The 14,302-nt window shown below is 41.8% G+C and overlaps 1 protein-coding gene across 1 annotated transcript in view; it reads left to right on the forward strand.

Moving 5' to 3' along the window:
* The window catches only part of LOC132899581 (mediator of RNA polymerase II transcription subunit 26-like), a 20,309-nt gene extending 7,356 nt beyond the window's left edge, over positions 1–12,953 (forward strand). The window contains exons 2-3 of the mRNA XM_060941600.1: positions 1,848–1,922; positions 11,336–12,953. Coding sequence (XP_060797583.1) covers positions 1,848–1,922; positions 11,336–12,799 — 1,539 coding nt within the window. The 3' untranslated portion in view covers positions 12,800–12,953. The remainder of the gene's footprint in view (positions 1–1,847; positions 1,923–11,335) is intronic.
* The last annotated feature ends 1,349 nt before the right edge of the window (positions 12,954–14,302 follow it).

Genomic DNA, 14,302 nt, shown 5'->3' on the forward strand with positions numbered 1-14,302 from the left:
TGCTCGCTTTGTGGATCCATGGCGTAGTGTTCCGAGTGATGTTGCCCGGCGGTGTCGCGGTGGCTGTGCTGGCGGTGTGGGACTTTTTTTCATGTGCCTTTTGGTGGGACTGTGGCTGCTACACCATTGGAATGACATCCTGGCCTCTATTTGGTGGACGTTTTTTTTTTAATTAATTTATTATTCCCTATAATTGTAAAGCGACCTTGCCTTTTGAGAAAGACCTTATATAAATTGAACTTTATTATTATTATTATTATTATTATTATTACCAGTGTGTTGGAGAACATACCTAAACAAAAAAAGAATATATATATATATATATATATATATATATATATATATATATATATATATATATATATATGATAAATAACTCAAATAGATCTATTCTACAGCTGTAGTAATCCATGTTATGTCAAGAACTGCTCAACTCAGTAAAGAGAAATGACCTCCATCATTACTGTAAGACATGAAGTGTCTCTTATTAATGAATAAAATAGGTGTGTCCAAATGTTTGACTGGTCCTGTCTAAATAATTTTAATGTGTTCATTATCAGTGGAAATTTCAGGGATTAAAAAGTTGTACGGCTGCAATAAATACAGTCGTCAAAATAATATTGTACACTGAAATCGTGAGTCCGTTTTGTAAATTGTTGGCTTGTGTTTCTTGGGGTTTTGTGAAACTTACTTTGCATTTAAAGGAGTCCTCGGCTCCAAACCGATTGAGAACCGTGTTCGAGTCCTTTCAGTTAATGATTTACTGAACATGTAGATTCACTCTGTGGAAATAAAAAGGCTGAACTAGAAGCTTCTTTTTTTTAGCGTGTGTGGTTTTAACTCTAGCAGAGTTGCAGATGGCTTGTTTAAATAGTTACAGTAAGCTGTAGGTGTGATCATTATTTACTGTAACCACACCTATTATACGTGGAAGGTCAGCTTTGTGTAGATTCTCATAACTTGGCTCAAAATAAAATTCTGGAGGTTTCAGTTTTGCTATTAGGACAGTTACATCCAAGGTTGTTGGGGTTTTATATATATATATATATGTATGTATGTATATATATGTATGTGTGTGTGTATATGTATATATGTATATGTGTGTGTGTGTGTGTGTGTGAGTGATTCCACGCTTATGGGTACAGAAATGGGGACATGAACTTATTCACCTAAAACCATTTCTTTTTTTACCATCAGGTCACAAAACATGTAATCTTTAATGAATGATATGTTAAAAGATAACTTTAATTTTCTGAGATGTAATAAAAACATATTTATATGCCAAAGTCAGAACGTAACAGAAGTGTTGTGGACATATAGATTCTCAATTTTAACAATGTAGAATTACTTTTTGAAACATAGGAAGGTGATGTTTTAGCAAATATAATTAATAAACATGTGTAGTAGAATAAACATACACATTCTTTCAATAAGATTAACATGGTATAGAGCTAGATTGTAATTAATTTGTAACAGACGCGAGATGGACAATCGTAACAGAAGTAATGGAACAGACATCATTTTGGAACTCATAGGCTTGACTTTGGCATATAAATATGTTTTTATTACATCTCAGAAAATTAAAGTTATCTTTTAACATATCATTCATTAAAGATTACACGTTTTGTGACCTGATGGTAAAAAAAGAAATGGTTTTAGGTGAATTTTTAAAAATAAGTTCATGTCCCCATTTCAGTACCCATAAGCGTGGAATCACTCATATATAAAAAAATGTAATGTTTACTGTGCATCTAAATATCAAAGTCGCCTGTGTAGCTTTGTGTAATAAGTGTGCATGCTAAAAATGAATGTTGTTTTAATATTAATCCAAAGGTATCTTTTAACAGATCAGCAATATGGTGGCTGTATTGGATGTGATCTCCATCCTGGAGAAGTACCCCATCACAAAGGAAGCACTTGAGGTGAGTCTCTTTAGGTCTCGGCGCGCCAGGCGTCTTCGCATTACATCAGTGCCTGATCTCACAAATCCCCACAGCCGTGCTCCAGAATCGACTGGAAAGTCTTCTGAGAAGAGCGGAGGTTATTATAACGGCAAAGGGGCGAAGTAATCCAGAATGAGATGTTCAAAAATTGTTTTATCGACACGGCAGGTTTCATTTAATTTCCTTTCCTTTTACTGCCATTTATCGGTTACTAAAAGTCAGTATTGGTTATGAATGTAGTGATTTATATCACCGTGCTGTTGGCTTTTCAAGTCTGAAGGATTTGTGTAGTTCTGGTTGTACTTTAAATCACAGGTTTCTATTAATGCACTCGTTATTATACGTTGTCATATTTATTTAATATTTGTGATGTCTCAGGTGTTTGCACTTTGTAAAGAAAGAAAAGAGAGCCTCTTTCTTTTAGGTTTATAGCTTTTAATATGAACTAACCTGTCTGACATTTCACAACTATACACAGTTTAAAAAAAAAAGTTTAAACAAATTACTGTGCTGTGGTGCAGGAGGAGTAACAGTTTGTTCTGTCTGTTATAGGAAAATACTGTGAGGTGGTAACTGGCCTTATTCTTCGTGTGCAACCACGTGACAAAATAGTGTGACGTATGCATCCGCCGCCATGTTGGATGATCTACAAATCCAAAATGCTGTCTTGTGCGAACAATAACTGTGATGCATCTCTGACTTTCTCGAAATATCATGATTCTCTGGAGTCCGCTGTCTGCCAAGCCAAGATTCAGAGAAAAAGTTGAAATTTATGGCTTTGACCCGTATATGTTAAAGCCGTCCGATTATACAGAGGATTTAGCCTCGTTACTAGTCTGGTTAACACCAGACCATATCACAAGTGAAATATGGTCTGGAATCCGCCTATTGAATTTCTCGTAGGGGAGGTGTGGTTTACGATTGTCAACAGCCGTTTATTGGACGTTGCGAATGTCTATCATTTGGCGTATACGTAGCCCATGGCCAATCATGGCAGTTGTACCCGGTGACGTAGTTAGAGCGGCGAAGAAGAGAAAGAAAGAGAAGGCAAAACAAAAATAGGAAAACAATGGCACCGAACGATTACTGCTCTAAACCATTCAGAACAGTGTCTAAAGCTTGATCGAAAGTTTGGTTCGTATCGCTCGCCGCCATGTTAAATGTGATCCGTAAACAGTCCCAAATAAACTACAAGCTTCCGTTTGTCGAGTAGTACGCGTCACCGTCTTTCCACCCCTCCCCACTCTCTGATTGGCTCCCTAACTCAGGCGAGCCTTTAGACCATAGTTTCCATGCTGTCTTTTCAGATCGGAACGATTGTGCAAAGCAGCATGGGATTTCCCAGGCTACCTCGTTACCAGCGATTGAATACCGTGATATTGTGAGCTCTCTCATTCTACACACACAAAAAAGTGCATAAGTAAAATGAAGTTACTGGAACGGCATCGCTAATATCTCACCCGGCAAAGTCGACCCACGCTGTTCTCCTTGTGTATCCAAACTCGCTAAGGTTTGCGCTGCTTCTAATCCGGCTTTTCTTGGCAGATCTTTCATTTATCCTGTTGCGTCTTGATCCTGCGAGATGAGTTTTCGTCTTGATCTTATCGTGTCCTAATGAGTGTTGGTGCCCATTCTGGATTTGTTTTATTGTGTAGGTTTGCTGGTGCTCCTGTATGGAATCAATTTTGTGCCAAAATGTTCATACAATACTTTTGAAATATCAAACAAAAACGATAAATCAAAATAAATAAAAAAAAAGTCAATTTTTTTAGACTGGCAAACAATTCATGTAATCGTGCAAAATATCAGTCTGTTACTCTTCAGAAACCTTTTATTTTTGTTCCGCGTCTTTCTCAGTTTTGTTTGACGTAATGTATTTTGGTTGCGATTCCAGCTTTCTCGTTTGCGCTCCCTGACTTTTTGCTTGCAGTTTTGGCACAAACTTGACGTGTGGGTGGGCTGTCCAGGAATGCATTCCCATTGGGTAACTTGTGTTTGACTGACAACTACGCTCAGCCATTTCCTACTCGGATTCTGGCGGACTGTTTGACGAGTGACCGATCCATTGACGGTAAACAAGGATGGAGTGGACTTCAGTGGCGACTAACCACTGAATTGAATTTACACTTTGTTGAATTAATTCAATATCATAGTCGCCACTGAAGTCCACTCGATCCTTGTTTACCGTCAATGGATCGGTCACTCGTCAAACAGTCCGCCAGAATCCGAGTAGGGAATGGCTGAGTGTAGCTGTCAGTCAAACACAAGTTAGCCAATGGGAATGCGTTCCTGGACAGCCCGCCCACACGTGAAGTTTGCGCCAAAATTGCAAGCAAAAAGTCAGGGAGCGCAAACGAGAAAGCTGGAATCGCAACCAAAATAAATTACGTCAAACAAAACTGAGAAGGACACGGAACAAAAATAAAAGGTTTCTGAAGAGTAATAGACTGATATTTTGCACGATTACACGAATAATTTGTTTGCCAGTCTAAAAAAATTGACTTTTTTTTTTTGTATTTTGATTTGTCATTTTTGTTTGATATTTCAAAAGTATTGTATGAACATTTTGGCACAAAATTGATTCCATACTCCTGTAAGGTGAGAAGCAGTGTGTTTGCTTTAAAAAAGCTGTTTAATCAGCAGAAAACACAGCTTTAATTAGCAATGAACTCTTACCGGATATACAGTGGGTACGGAAAGTATTCAGACCCCTTTAAATTTTTCACTCTTTGTTTCATTGCAGCCATTTGCTAAAATCAAAAAAGTTCATTTTATTCCTCATTAATGTACACTCGGCACCCCAGCTTGACAGAAAAAACCCAGAAATGTAGAAATTTTTGCAAATTTATTAAAAAAGAAAAACTGAAATATCGCATGCTCATAAGTATTCAGACCCTTTGCTGTGACACTCGTATTTAACTCACATGCTGTCCATTTCTTCTGATCCTCCTTGAGATGGTTCTACTCCTTCATTGGAGTCCAGCTGTGTTTAATTAAACTGATTGGACTTGATTAGGAAAGGCACACACCTGTCTATATAAGACCTTACAGCTCACGGTGCATGTCAGAGCAAATGAGAATCATGAGGTCGAAGGAACTGCCCAAGGAGCTCAGAGACAGAATTGTGGCAAGGCACAGATCTGGCCAAGGTTACAAAAGAATTTCTGCAGCACTCAAGGTTCCTAAGAGCACAGTGGCCTCCATAATTCTTAAATGGAAGAAGTTTGGGACGACCAGAACTCTTCCTAGACCTGGCCGTCCAGCCAAACTGAGCAATCGTGGGAGAAGAGCCTTGGTGAGAGAGGTAAAGAAGAACCCAAAGATCACTGTGGCTGAGCTCCAGAGATGCAGTAGGGCAGGGGTGCCAGGGTGAAATTGGTCAGGGGGCCAGATTGTTTTCAAGTGGGACCTCAGGGGGCCGCATTACCGACGTGACAAGACCAAACACTAAACAAATAGACATACTATTTGATATCATTTATGAATATAAATATTATTTATAAATGTTTTTTTTAAATAATAAAAAAACAACAAAATGGACAAGGACACATAAAAACACAACTAAACTGTAAATTACTTTGATCAGATTTATTGACAACTTGCACATAAAACCATGTCAATACACAGGCCTAATTAGGCCAATTAAAAAAGATGGCCCTAAGTAGCCCTAAAGAAGTCAAAAGATGTGCCAAGGTTAAGTACTCCACCAACAGGCCAAGTGACTAAATATTCACTAGAACTTAATAATAAAAAGACATAAATAACAGATGGTACATTAACTTAAACAACTCCCACTCCCACAAACGTACCCTCCCAATCATTACTTCACAGCACTATGTTACATGGGCAGACAAGCCAGCTACATTTTACATGTCGAAGCCAGAAGCCTTTTATTTTTCACCAGCTTGTCCACATTGGGGGACAGGCTCTGGGCCGTGGCTATTTTCATGACATCATTGAGATGTCCATGTGTCATACGATTGCGCATTTTCGATTTATTAATATTCATAACTGAAAATGCCTGCTCACATAAATATGTTGTCCCAAACATACAGAGTATTTTACCTGCAAATGCAGTGATAGTCGGGTACTCAGGTGGCAACGATTGGTAGAATGATTCAATACCAACAGATTTGTACATGTCCTTCAACCGCGTGCAGCATTGCAAGTCTATCAGTTCCATTTGCATTGCCTCGGGGACCTCGGAAGCATCCGTGGTGAATGGAGAGCCAAAAAACGCAAAGTCCTTTTCCAGTTCAGTGAAAACCGTGAATCGATTGGCAAACTCGTGCATGAGACCGGAAAGCAAGTTTGCATACTTGTCCATGCTCTGATGACTGACAGACAGAGATTTCAAACAGGGGAAGTGGGCTGCATTGCGCTGACAGAGCTGTGCCTTCCATAACGCAAGTTTACGTTGAAACGCACGGACACCGTCGTAATACTCGGTAACGAGTTTGTTGCGACCTTGCATATTAACATTCAATAAGTTCAGGTGTTCGGTAATGTCCACTAAAAAGGCAAGGTCCCTGGTCCATTCGGTGTCGTCCAATTCCTCCACAGGCTTCCCTTTCGCCTGCATGAACTCGGCTATCTCTTTGCGCAATTTGTAGAACCGTTTGAGCACTGCGCCTCGGCTCAACCAACGCACATCGGTGTGATGGGGAAGGCCCTGGTGGATGTCATTTTCAGATAAAAATGCATCGAATTGCCGGTGGTTGAGCCCTCTCGCTCTGATAAAATTGACAGTGGCAATATAATTTAAAATTTAAACAGTCTGTGGCGCGAATTGGACCGATGCAAATGGCAGGGCCATCAGGCAAATCTCCGCCTCTGATGTCAATGCGATCGGCAGTGAAAGACAGGTAATTGTTCTGTAATTGTTCGATGGGGTGCGGCAGACATTGATGGCTCTCTGCCGGCCGAACGATTAGAGGGCCATCAGCAAGGGGGCCGGATTAGATGTTTATTCGGGCCGGCACCATGGCACCAGTGCAGTAGGGAGATGGGAGAAAGTTCCACAAAGTCAACTATCACTGCAGCCCTCCACCAGTCGGGGCTTTATGGCAGAGTGGCCCGACGGAAGCCTCTCCTCAGTGCAAGACATATGAAAGCCCACATAGAGTTTGCCAAAAAACATATGAGGGACTCCCAGACTATGAGAAATAAGATTCTCTGGTCTGATGAGACGAAGGTTGAACTTTTTGGCGTTAATTCTAAGCGGTATGTGTGGAGAAAACCAGGCACTGCTCATCACCTGCCCAATAGAATCCCAACAGTGAAACATGGTGGTGGCAGCATCATGCTATGGGGGTGTTTTTCAGCTGCAGGGACAGGACGACTGGTTGCAATTGAAGGAAAGATGAATGCGGACAAGTACAGAGATATCCTGGAAGAAAACCTCTTCCAGAGTGCTCAGGACCTCAGACTGGGCCGAAGGTTCACCTTCCAACAAGACAATGACCCTAAGCACACAGCTAAAATAACAAAGGAGTGGCTTCGGAACAACTGTGACCATTCTTGACTGGCCCAGCCAGAGCCCTGACCTAAACCCAATTGAGCATCTCTGGAGAGACCTGAAAATGGCTGTCCACCAATGTTCACCATCCAACCTGACGGAACTGGAGAGGATCTGCAACGAAGAATGGCAGAGGATCCCCAAATCCAGGTGTGAAAAACTTGTTGCATCATTCCCAAGAAGACTCATGGCTGTACTAGCTCAAAAGGGTGCTTCTACTCAATACTGAGCAAAGGGTCTGAATACTTATGACCATGTGATATTTCAGTTCTCATCTCATTATCTCTAGCCGCTTTATCCTGTTCTACAGGGTCGCAGGCAAGCTGGAGCCTATCCCAGCTGACTACGGGCGAAAGGCGGGGTACACCCTGGACAAGTTGCCAGGTCATCACAGGGCTGACACATAGACACAGACAACCATTCACACTCACATTCACACCTACGGTCAATTTAGAGTCACCAGTTAACCTAACCTGCATGTCTTTGGACTGTGGGGGAAACCGGAGCACCCGGAGGAAACCCACGCGGACACGGGGAGAACATGCAAACTCCACACAGAAAGGCCCTCGCCGGCCACGGGGCTCGAACCCGGACCTTCTTGCTGTGAGGCGACAGCGCTAACCACTACACCACCGTGCCACCTGATATTTCAGGTTTTTTTTTTTAATAAATTTGCAAAAATTTCTACATTTCTGTTTTTTTCTGTCAAGCTGGGGTGCCGAGTGTACATTAATGAGAAATAAAATGAACTTTTTTGATTTTAGCAAATGGCTGCAATGAAACAAAGAGTGAAAAATTTAAAGGGGTCTGAATACTTTCCGTACCCACTGTAAAGCGGTCACCATACACCCACGTGTGTGTGTGTGATTTAGCTTTTTCCTCAGTTAAGCCCTTATGATGTATGTTTTTGAACCACACCATACCCACTATGTTCTCTGGACAGTTCTTCATCTGTTTTGTCGCTGTTTTTAATTATTTTGGGAATTCTGAAGAACCGTTTCTCTTTGTCATGAGTAGCATTATTTATAGATAAGTCTTCCGGATTTACCCGGAAATCCGGATATTTGACAAAACCCTTAAACCTCCGGTTTTCCGAATGGAGAAATGTATTTTTCAGATTTTTCGCGTTCCTCGACGCGGCGTAATACTTCGCATCGTCCTTGCATGGGCGCAGTCCTTAAATAGCCCAAACATAGTTCATTGATTAAAGACAGGTGTTCTTTGCTAGTTAGGCGCGTGCCCAAGGCGCGCCTTCAGGTGCACGAGCTAAGGCGCGCAGGACTGACACCGTTCTGCGCAAGCGCAACACAATCGCACTAGAAAGTGTGTTCAAGCTGCCAGTGTAGCTGCAGTCTTTTTAGTTGCGAATTACAAGTATTTCCTCTTGTGTTAATAATTCGCCATGTCAAAACAAGCAAAACTTTCCTCCTTCTTTCGACGTGAAGAGAGGTCAGCAATTTATTATATATTTTTTTCCATCAAAGTTGCATTTTGTGGTTTTGAAGCTAAGTTTTATTGCTGTTTCTAGAACACATCATCAAGAAACCGTGGAAGAAACAGTAATAATGGAAGAGCCGGTTTCTAAGCTGCCTAAAACTAGCAATGGGAATTAATTTTTTGTTACATAATGCACTTAGGCTGCCAGTCAGTGTGTGACACACACCCTGAAAAATCCTAGCCACGCCCCTGATTTATGAGAAATGTGGTATTCATTGGCGTGTTTAAATTTACAGACAATACGAGCTAATGTAAACAATTGGCTTCAACTCGCATAAATCTGAATTGGAAATGTTTAGTTCACTTTAGCTTCTGCAAACGCACAACTCTACTAAAAGATTGATAAACGAGGCTCAACATCCCCTACATTGAAACCTGAAAGCTTTAGAAACTCTAACAGACCTTTACTTTTTAACAGTACTGTTTTGGGATTTTGCTGAGTTTACCTTCAACTGTCTGATTTTTTTTTCAAAGTAATGAACTGTGTAGCAGGAAAATCACCCCGTTTTCTAAATGCACTCCTGAAAATTACTCATTAACTAGGGGAATTAAATTAGATATTTTTGACATGTTAATCATTAATGTACATGAAAGAAAAAGGCTTAAAAGTTATAACTTTTTAGTGAAAATAAGTACTAAAATGCACTAGAATGCAGGGTTTTGCGTGTTATTAATTTTTTCGGGGGACGTTGCCCCCCAATCTTAGTTTGACTTTCAAAAATTCAGGATTTTTTTCTTTGCTCCACTTTCATCTCGAATTATTACCGCAATTACATACTGCACACGTAGTAGGCATTCCCTGTGTCCGAAATCGCTCCCTACTCACTATATAGGGCATTATATAGTGAAGACGCCATTTTGTAGTGCTGTCCGAAACCTTAGTGAGGATTATTTACATCCTAGATAGTGCACTCAAAGTATCCCACAATACATCACGAAAAGGAGTGTACAGCGATGGTCAACTAACCAAAGCAATACATCCCATCATGCATTACGGTCGTGCTGAAAGAAATCAAATTAAGTCTCAAATTTGATTCAATAAAAGGTAGCGGCAAAGAAGAAAGGATTCAGCCTTGATTTAGAAAAAAAAAGATGCAGGTACTTTTGATTAATGTGGGAAATGCGCTCAGTATAATATATATTTATCACAAAAATGCATGCATGTATTTATTATTTTGAAAACCCACCAGCTGACTTGTCTGGCACGTTTTAATTGTGCGACAGTAATGACGTAAACACCAGCGCGACGGAGTAGTGTCAAAGCTTTTTTTTTTTTTCTCTTTTTCTCCATTTTATCAATGCGCTCACTATATAGTCCTCTATATAGTAATTCCCTGTATGGACCCTTTTCAGTCACGTGACCTTCGTAAACGCGACCGCCATTTTGGACATGTAGTGGACTTCGGCTCAAATCGGTTTGAATGCGAGGAAGGCGACAAACATAAAAGAAAAAGGAGCGAGATGCAGAAAACTGTCTTTACTAGTTTACTGTAATTATGATCTGGCAGCTATTTACACCGGATCCAGTGTAAATAGTTGCCGGAGCCAACGTCCGAGGTTCCGGAGCGCGCGCACTGGCTCAGGCCGGTTCCGGAGCGCGCGCACTGGCTCAGGCTGGAGCCGCGAGAGAGCGCTCCGGCCGGAGCCGCGAGCGAGCGCGCTCCGGAACCTCGGACGTTGGCTCCGGCAACTATTTACACTGGATCCGGTGTAAATAGCTGCCAGATCATAATTACAGTAAACTAGAATGGAATGTTAACAGCAATGTAATGCCTTTTCTGACTAATTTTATTCGTCTTACCTCCAACAAAGTGGTCACTACACAAGCGTTGGTATGCCGCTATCCATCTTCTCCGTCGGTCAGCATCTACCGGGATCCGATAAAATGATAACCCTTGCCTTGTTTGTTGATGGTTACTACATCCAGGTGCACAACAATATAGTGGCATGATGGAAGTCTTGCTGAAAATAAACACTTTCTTTGCTGCCGTTCCTCAATGCTGGCTGTGGTAAACTACTGGTAGTACACGTCCAAAATGGCGGCCGCGTTTGTCGTGACGTCACGTGAAAAGGGTCCATAGGGAGCAGTGAATGAGTGAGTAATTTCGGACACAGGGATTCTTTCTTCAAAGGCAGTGAAATCAAAAGAACATCACGACGCGTTGTAGCAGCTCGTATGTGAAGCGCTGCTATCTTGGTGGTGGTGATCATCCAACATGGCGCACTTCCGGTTTGGAAAATAAGTGCGACGTCACGTGCACACGAACAATTGCACTACTGTGTCCTTGATTATTTTCCTAGAACAGCATACCCTGCTGTGTTTTACGCCTTACTAAAATGTTTTTGGAGAAACAGAGTTTGTGATTTGTTTTTACAGGAAACCCGCCTTGGAAAGTTGATCAATGACTTGAGGAAGAAGACCAGAGATGAGGATCTGGCAAAGCGTGCAAAGAAACTCCTGCGCAACTGGCAGAAGCTGATTGACCCGCAACAACCCGAAGTACTGCCAAAGGAACTTTCAAGCACTTTAAGCTGTGTCGTGGGATCCAACTGGTCTCAGTCATTGCCTGTTTCGAGAGCTCCTCAAACTGCAGCTGATAATGACAAGAAGACTGTTTTACAAAGCGTTCACTCTTCAAGCACTGAAACGTTCTACCCTAAGCATAAAGCGGACAAGAACTTTCCGACATTAAAGGGGACAAAAAGATCTGCACTGCCACCAGCCAGTGCAAGCAGTGGTGGTCCAGAAGATCTTCAGATACACACCAGTGCCATCAAACCTCACTTTAGTTCTCCTGAACTCAGTAAAGAACCCACTGCGTCTACAGTTCTCAGAAAATCAGTATTGCAGCAGCAGGGACAAAGGGACATAACTGCTGTTGAGAAAGTAAAGCACAAAGTCCACAGTCACTACGTCAACCCAAGTCCTAGATCAGTAAAACAGTTGGTACCGAGCAAGCAGCCAACATCGTTTTCTGCCACTGATCCTGAGCCTCTTTCTGCACTGCCGTTACATTCTACCATCCAGGGTACGCACACGGAGTGTCCTCAGTCAAAAGACCCGTCACACCTGGAGATCGAATCGCTCCTAAACAGCGAGAGGGCGATTGAACAAACGAATAACCTACAAAAGTCGAAAGGGTTAGCACGGCTTCAGCCAGGTTTACTCAGTGAGGTTACCAATACGGAAACGGAGAAAGATCACAAACCCTCAGACGGCAAGAGGAGGAAGCCTCAGTTGAAAGACTACACCATCAACGTGGAAGGACGTTCATCAGATGACGCGTGTAAACCTGCTCGAGTAAAAAATCGCAAATTAACTTTTGACCCCATCACGCAACAAATTAGACCTTCAGCAGGGAATCAGAGTGAGGAGCAGAACAACCCAGTGGCGGATGTTAATGAGCCAGTGAACCTGAAGCAAAGTCCTTCTGCATCTTCACCCAGCGCTTTGCACAAGATGAACTGGAAAGATATGTCGCAAAATGAAATTGTCAAATATTACCTGAACTTCCAAAACAATTTGTTAAAAACGTCCGGAAGTCAAGTCCAAGGGGCGCACTTTTTTATGACCGAGTACTTGAAATGTGAGGAAGACAACATGAGGGAGGCCAGCAAAACCTATGTACAGGTACCAAATGTTTCAGAGACTAATTTGCCCGGGATAGACCGAGACGTCACGACAGAGGACGTCCACAAAATAAACAATAAGCACTGGCCCGGAGTTAACGGCTGTTACGATAGCAATGGCCACTGGTACGGCTGGACCGAATGCATATCTTTAGACACGTATGGAGATGGAAGTAAACTTAATATTCTGCCGTACGTCTGCATTGACTAAAAACGGTTCTATAAATAAAATCGTGTCTCTGGATCTCACATGGTCTTTATGCGTGTTCCAGATATGTGTTTGGTTAATAAGTGCTTTATTATATTTTGTATCTATTTATAACAGTTTTTTTTGGATAAGAGGAAATTAAGTAAAATAAAAATGCCAAGAGACGGGTGTGTCTTTGTGATTTTATCTGCAAACAATGCAAGTCTTGTACACCCATTATTCACTTTGCCTAACCATAGTATCGTGTGTGTGTGTGTGTGTGTGTGTGTATAGTGTACTAGTTGATCTTCATTTTTTTGGAAGTAGCAGAGCAGGAAATATACACAAACTGCAGGACAAGCTTTCTGCAAAAGCTGTTTCAGTTTACTAGTTTCTTATCCAGTCACACATTTTACACATCTTTTACCTTAAATAGGTTCTAATACGAATTCAACAACAACAAAAAAATGCACCTTTTTGTATATTCCTTACCTAAAAATAAACGTTTTGCATTTCCTTACATTACTACGGAAGCCGAGAGAGACCCTTCATATAATCTTTTTTTTTTTTTTTTTATTCACCTTGTTATCCTGAGATAATGACATAATTAATTCAGGATCTCGAGAAAACAACACAACTAATTCGAGATCTCGAGAAAACAAAACAATTATTTCATGATCTCAGCTGGATCACTGTATCTCCGTCGGTACAGACGAAGCCGGGCCAGTCTTCTGCGGAGGTGCCGCGGACTAATTTTGAAATTATCCCTTATTAAAAGACTTAATGCAATCTATCCCTGCGTCAACCCCTGATCAAAATATTGCCTTATTAGGTGATCGATGATTGATTCCAGACATTCTAATGACCAAAGTTGCGTCTATACAGAATGAGAAATAGCCCCAAAGTCAGCATATCACAAGTCTCTTGGCGCACCTGAATGAACCATTTCTCAGCTGTTTACTCGAGATCATGAAATAATTGTTTTGTTTTCTCGAGATCATATCTGGGAAGATAGTCATCCAGGTGTGGTTGGTAGAAGAGAGCAATTGGAGTTGCTTGAAAAGTCTTGAAGACGTTTCGCCTCTCATCTGAAAGGCATCCTCAGTTCTGTCTGTCTAATAGGGAGTATCAAGTATTTATCCTCTCATGGATCATCACAGAATCCGAATCAGAATGCTGATGGCTGCATTGTAGGTGGCTGATAGATGTCTTAGACACCCACCCCTGTCACGGTGGTGTAGTGGTTAGCGCTGTCGCCTCACAGCAAGAAGGTCCTGGGTTCGAGCCCCGGGGCCGGCGAGGGCCTTTCTGTGCGGAGTTTGCATGTTCTCCCCGTGTCCGCATGGGTTTCCTCCGGGTGCTCCGGTTTCCCCCACAGTCCAAAGACATGCAGTTTAGGTTAACTGGTGGCTCTAAATTGACCGTAGGTGTGAATGGTTGTCTGTGTCTGTGTCAGCCCTGTGATGACCTGGCGACTTGTCCAGGGTGTACCCCGCCTTTCGCCCGTAGTCAGCTGGGATAGGCTCC

Source organism: Neoarius graeffei, chromosome 15 (genome assembly GCF_027579695.1).
Source record: "Neoarius graeffei isolate fNeoGra1 chromosome 15, fNeoGra1.pri, whole genome shotgun sequence".
Lineage (NCBI taxonomy): Eukaryota > Metazoa > Chordata > Actinopteri > Siluriformes > Ariidae > Neoarius > Neoarius graeffei.